General features: G+C 29.3%; 1 protein-coding gene across 2 annotated transcripts in view; it reads right to left on the bottom strand.

Annotated features, from left to right (window-relative positions):
- LOC106457547 (putative inorganic phosphate cotransporter) overlaps window positions 1-5,922 on the bottom strand; it is a 53,772-nt gene extending 47,850 nt beyond the window's left edge. For both annotated transcript variants that reach the window (XM_022383690.1, XM_022383683.1), the window contains exon 1: window positions 5,799-5,922. In XM_022383690.1, coding sequence (XP_022239398.1) covers window positions 5,799-5,810 — 12 coding nt within the window. In that variant the 5' untranslated portion in view covers window positions 5,811-5,922. The remainder of the gene's footprint in view (window positions 1-5,798) is intronic.
- Between the last annotated feature and the right edge of the window lie 78 nt (window positions 5,923-6,000).

Below are 6,000 nucleotides of genomic sequence, written 5' to 3'. Positions count from 1 at the left end.
CACCACCCACCGTCAACTCTTGGGCTACTCTTTTACCAACGAATAGTGAGATTGACCGTCACATTATAACGCCCCCACGGCTGAAAGGGGCAGCATGTTTGGTGTGACGGGGATTCGAACCCAGATTGACCTGGCCATGCCGGGCCACACAAAACTGCTCTGGCCTTAACAAAACTCATTTCGATTTGCCATATACCACTGTTCGTCAAGCATTTTTTACTTTACTAAATAATTAATTATGAACATATAGCATTCTGTGTTTAATAACGACAGGTAGTGACTGAGTTGTTTGAGAAGATTGTAATTTGTGTTCACGTATGTTATTGATCAAATATCTTTTTTTATTTTTTCAATCGTATCCTTTACCAAATTTGCAACTGACACATATAAAACATTCTTTTGCTGTGTATTTGGTCTTGAAGCGCTTTTCACCTTGGTCAAAAACTACTTGAATACTACTTGTTTTTACTTGAATATTGTTTGAACTTTACGTCCTCTGCATACCTTGTAGATCTGAAAAAAAATCGTCTTATTTAAAGCAGTCCAACTATAAGTAACTTGTCATGCAGCGGTCTTATGGTTGGAGTAGCTGTTTGTTTTCTTTTTTTTAATTTGACAATGCTTTTTATAAGTGTTTAAGTTCCGAACCAATGAACGAAGGCTTGAAAGATATTTCCTCTTGATTGTATATTTATGCATATTTTTATACATTGTTGTTTATTGTTATACCAACGATTTTATAATTCTTTCATTCCTAACAAAATTGTTACGCAAGCTCTTATACCTTCAGAAATGATATATTTTTTGTTATCTTTCAAAACATAAAGCTTAATAGTTCAAATACACCTTAATTATACGCATAATAGTAATCTAAAAAATTATTTGTTTTTACTTGAGTGCCCTTTTTAATTTTTGAGATGACGTTAAAATAGATTAGAAAATCTTAAGTATTATTTGTTTATCATTAAGAATTGTTTTTAGTAATATACTGCCGTTAAAGATGGATTAAATACACAAAATGAAACATTCATCAAGTTTCTACAAATAATTTAATCATAATTTGTAATGAAAAACAAAATAAATGCTTATAACCTGATTTGTTGGATCTCTATATTTTAATATATATATATATCAATATAATTTTGCGAAACAGCCTACTAGATAATACGCTGTCAAGAGAAAATACGTTTTCAGGAATTAGGCCAATGGTGTTAATGACTTTTGAAAACGCTTTATTAGAATGACTTCTTGATTGTTCTAATAAAGCAATAAAAAGGCTTTGTATTAAAGCTTACAAAAGTCACTGACGTAGATTAACTAACTCATTTAAAAATATGCTATATTATTTAATAACAATCTAAAAATACTTTCGCCATATTAATAGTATTGATCTACTTGCCCCCCAGTGGCAAAGCGGTATGTCTGTGGACTTACAACGCTAGAAACTGGGTTTTGATACCCGTGGTGGGCAGAGCACAGATAGCCCATTTTGTAGCTTCGTGCATAACTTCAAAATAACAACATCTTGATCTACTTTACTTATGTAAATCATTCCTAATAATAATTATATATTATAATGCTTTCACCGGCTTAATTAACGATCTGAGGAAAAATGATTGGTCAAAATATCTAGAGATGAAAGAAATTGTTTAACGGTGTAATACAATTACTTTTTTCGTTCTGTTACAAACCTTAAGAAACTTTATCTGACTCACAAACACATCACTCTTATAGCACTTGATATTTTGCTTTATCTACAATACTGATTCAAACAAACGACAACAATAAATATAATAAATACGGGTAGTAGGTGGTTAAAAGTCTTAGGGTCTAATTGTTCCAAAAATATGTTGTTCATGTAAAATCATTTTTCCTTTAGAAGTTTTTTCAGCAATATATGTTATACGGATAGCATGCATTTCAAAGATCACTTAATTAAAAACTATGTTTTACATTTGGAATTAGCTTTTTCATTTGAAGCAGTAAGGGATTTTACGCTTTAATGAATTAGCTCTACCTCAAATTTATACAACCAACCTGTTAAACGTTCTCATTAATCTCATGATTTCAATACATTTACCATACTGATTGCACTTTGGTTAAGAAGCCGTGACATGAAACAAAACTCTTTGCAGCAAAAAAAATTTTTATCGTTAAAGTAGCCAATGGTGTGGTCTAATTGATCAGTGTCTTATAACAGTGCTCTATTGGTTTTTTCAGACACAAATAAAGCTTTAATTGAAAGTACTAGAAAGACAATTTATTTAGATTTGATTATACTTCACTTTGAGAAGTACTGAAATTTATCCATTTCAGAGAAGCTAGATAAAACTAAGTTAATGAAAATAACTATATCTTTGAGCTTAATATAATTTACTTTTAAAGCCAAGTGAAAGTATTAATAATGCAATGCACAAAATGTCTCTGCCTCGTAGAATGTCAAATGTCGGTAAAACACTCAACACTCTATTTGTGTTTTGTAATCACCACATTGCACCTTTTGTTAGTTATCTTGAGTTTTAGTTGAAGATGACAAAAATGGATTTATATGCTTCTATAATGTAATTTTTACTATTAAGGTATATTTTACATCTACCTATATTATAGGTATGGTATTAATTTTATAGGTAAGCTGGACTGGATGAGTCTGTTAAGTAGTCTATTGTCTTTAACAGGGTGGCTGCAATAATTATTGGTTTTCCTAAGTCTTTATAGAATTATGAAGAGCTACGACTCGCTCATCGAAGGCATGATACAATATCTTATACACCCAGCTTCATATTTGCCTATCCATTTGCTTATGCCATTCATAAGGACATTTCAGCGTTGACATGACAAGACTGACTGTGATTTTTTTACGGTGAGATACAAACAAATCTATTAATGACGTATGAAATAGTTAAGGAAAGTTTAGATGGAAACAATGAAACATTATGTGATTAGAAAGTAATACGTAACAGAAAGCTGGGAGTTGGAACGTACTCTAGATAACGAAAGATAGAGAAATAATATTGATATTCTTTAAACACATATAGCAATGAAAAAAATAAATAAATAGCAAAACAGAATAAAGAAAGAAAGTTAAGAACCAAACAACCGAAAATAAATTTCTCAGACATAAACTGGGTTATTTCGTATTCATGCGAGAACATGTAAACATACACAATAACAATTAATTGTCAAGGAATAAAGTGTAATGTTACTATCTTACATAACCATAAAAAAATGAGACAAAACTATTTAAAAATTATAACTTTTCAGTGATTAACCTGATTTCGTTAGAGTAAATAAGGGCTGTATGTAAATAATTAATTATATAAACTGATTAGAGTTTGACGCTATATGGAAGTTTATTGCAAATTTCATTTTCTCCTCATTTAATGGTAGAATATCATTATTTGGAAATATCAACTGTTTTACAAAAAATTACTCGACATTGTTGATTACAAGGTTATCTTCCTTTTACCGTAAGGTGGATTCAGATTTTTATAATGTAATATACAAAAACGAAAGCCGGAACGAAACAAATATAATGTGGCACGCTTTACATGTATAATAGTTGTATATTAAATTATTTTAAATTGTTAACTAAGTTGTGGATTTGCAATCGTTTTTAAGACAGTGAAAAAGACATACCAGCACTAGAGTACGTGATTTAACGTTATCACTTGAGAAATGACTTTAAATGGAACTGTGAAAAACTGCAATAAACTTATAGAATTTTGTGTTATCAAAATGTTAACTAAAACGATATGTATGATTAATTTATCAAAACAAAATCTGTATTATGTATATGCAACATATTTGGAATTAAGCGCTTTTCATCGTGCATCTCAATAAAATCCTACATTAAAGTCATTAAATTACTAGTTATTGTACCATAATATAAACATATCTATAACAGATTTATATTTACATTTTGATATAATTTTATAAAATTAGACAAGTTATACTTTTCAGCATGTAATCAATACCACATAAGTATTGGAACGTTACTCGTGAAATTGGTGTTCGTAACTAACTTAGATGTATATAATGCATTAAAGGTTTTTGTGTATCTACTTTTTTAAATATACTTCTTATTTTTAGGGTACTTTACAAAGCAGTAAATTATTATTCAAACTTATTTGCCATTATATTTGGCCAACAGAAAATTAAGAATTTCTACAAGTATAACTTGTAAAAAAATTAATTTAAACATTTTACTTTTAGACAGTTATAACACTGAAATTGTTGAATGTGTAATTACTGTTTTTTTTTCTAATTTTGTGAACACAACTTAAACGCTATAAATACATTTTATGAAAATATTTTATTCTACTCAACGATCTTATCGACATTATTTTTCATTTTGAGAAAATTCATCATCGTTGCCTTTTCAAAGGAACTGATATCCTTAAGTTCGTGATTATCATATTTAATGGCTTCTGGTTTCATTTCACAAACATCGTCAAGAGTTACGATGTGCTTTAACACCAGATTCAAAATGTTTGTTTGATTTCCGATGACTTCTGGTTTCACATTATCAGTGTCACAAATATTGTCAAGAGCTAAGATGTGCTTTAACACGTGATTCAAGATGTTTGTTTGATTTCCAATGGCTTCTGGCTTTATATTATCAGTGTCATAAACATCGTCAAGAGCTATGATGTGCTTTAACATCAGATTCAAGATGTTTGTTTGATTTCCAATGCCTTCTGGTTTTATATTATCAGTGTCACAAACATCGTTAAGAGCTACGATGTTCTTTAACACCCGATTCAAGATGTTTGATTTCCAATGCCTTCTGGTTTCATATTATCAGTGTCACAAACATCGTCAAGAGCTACGATGTTCTTTAACACCCGATTCAAAATGTTTGGTTGATTACCATTACTTTAATTGGCCTCTGTTTCATTTAAACGTATCAATCATTTTTTATCACTCATTGTATTTCCAATCGTTTCTGTTATAGTGCTTTTATCATTGTCTGTACACAAACATTCCATCTTTCCCTGAACATAATCTTTTTTTTTGTATTTGCTTGCTTCGTTATTTCCACAGTTTCGATCACCATTTGTCTAAAGTAATGTATCTTAGCAATATTTGTACGTGTCAGTACCGTAATTTTCAAAGTTACAGATAATGCACATCAATAAACATCATCAAATGACATAAGTGCAATTTAAAGAAAGTTTTTTACTCCTCGATAACGGTATAAAGTGAGTTACTGTAGTTTTAATTACAAATACTTACTTAATTTGAATGAAGTATACTAAAATTACTTAAAAGATTTCAAAAACAATTTCGCTTGACAAATAAATATACATATATATCGTTGTTTAATAAGTAATATATCATTTTTAAATAAGTATATATATATTTATATCACCTTTTAATAAGATGTATCTTTTTAAGTATACAATATTGTCTCGTACTGAACCAATAAGGACACAATAAACATGCATTTCACATGAAAAAGAATAACGCTGGACTATCTGATTACATTGTTCATTTCTCTCTCTTTTGTCAAAGACTTGTATTTGTATTTGTTTTCAACAGAAAAAGTAATATTTTATTTTCTAGAAACTTAATATAAATTATTAATGAGAAGAAGAAGAAGAAGAAATATCATGATTACGTGATGTTCTGATGAAAGCTGAGTAATGTTTTTTGTTTGAGGCTTTTACTAGTTTTTCATTTGATGGAAGTTTATGCTATGTCATAATGAATAATAATAATATGCATAAATTGTATCAGTGTTATATTATGCTTGTTTCTTTACAACCAGAGAAAATGAACTTTTCTGAGGTACTCACGTAAGTTTCCATTCTCTCATCAGAATCTGCATTCGTCTGTAAACAAACTTCTTAGATATTTCTGGCTTTGAAACAAAATGTTCTGAAAAAAAGTAAGTAATCTGTGCTAACTAATGGAATCTGTTAGTTGTTAAAATAAATATTAACTAGCTAGCTATTACTGGTTATTGCTTGCTCTATAAAGCTTTATGTTCACTTCTTA

This window comes from Limulus polyphemus, unplaced genomic scaffold (assembly GCF_000517525.1).
Source record: "Limulus polyphemus unplaced genomic scaffold, Limulus_polyphemus-2.1.2 Scaffold17, whole genome shotgun sequence".
Classification (NCBI taxonomy): Eukaryota; Metazoa; Arthropoda; class Merostomata; order Xiphosura; family Limulidae; genus Limulus; species Limulus polyphemus.
Note: the sequence above shows the minus strand (reverse complement) of the source record. Positions and strands in the feature narration are given on the sequence as shown.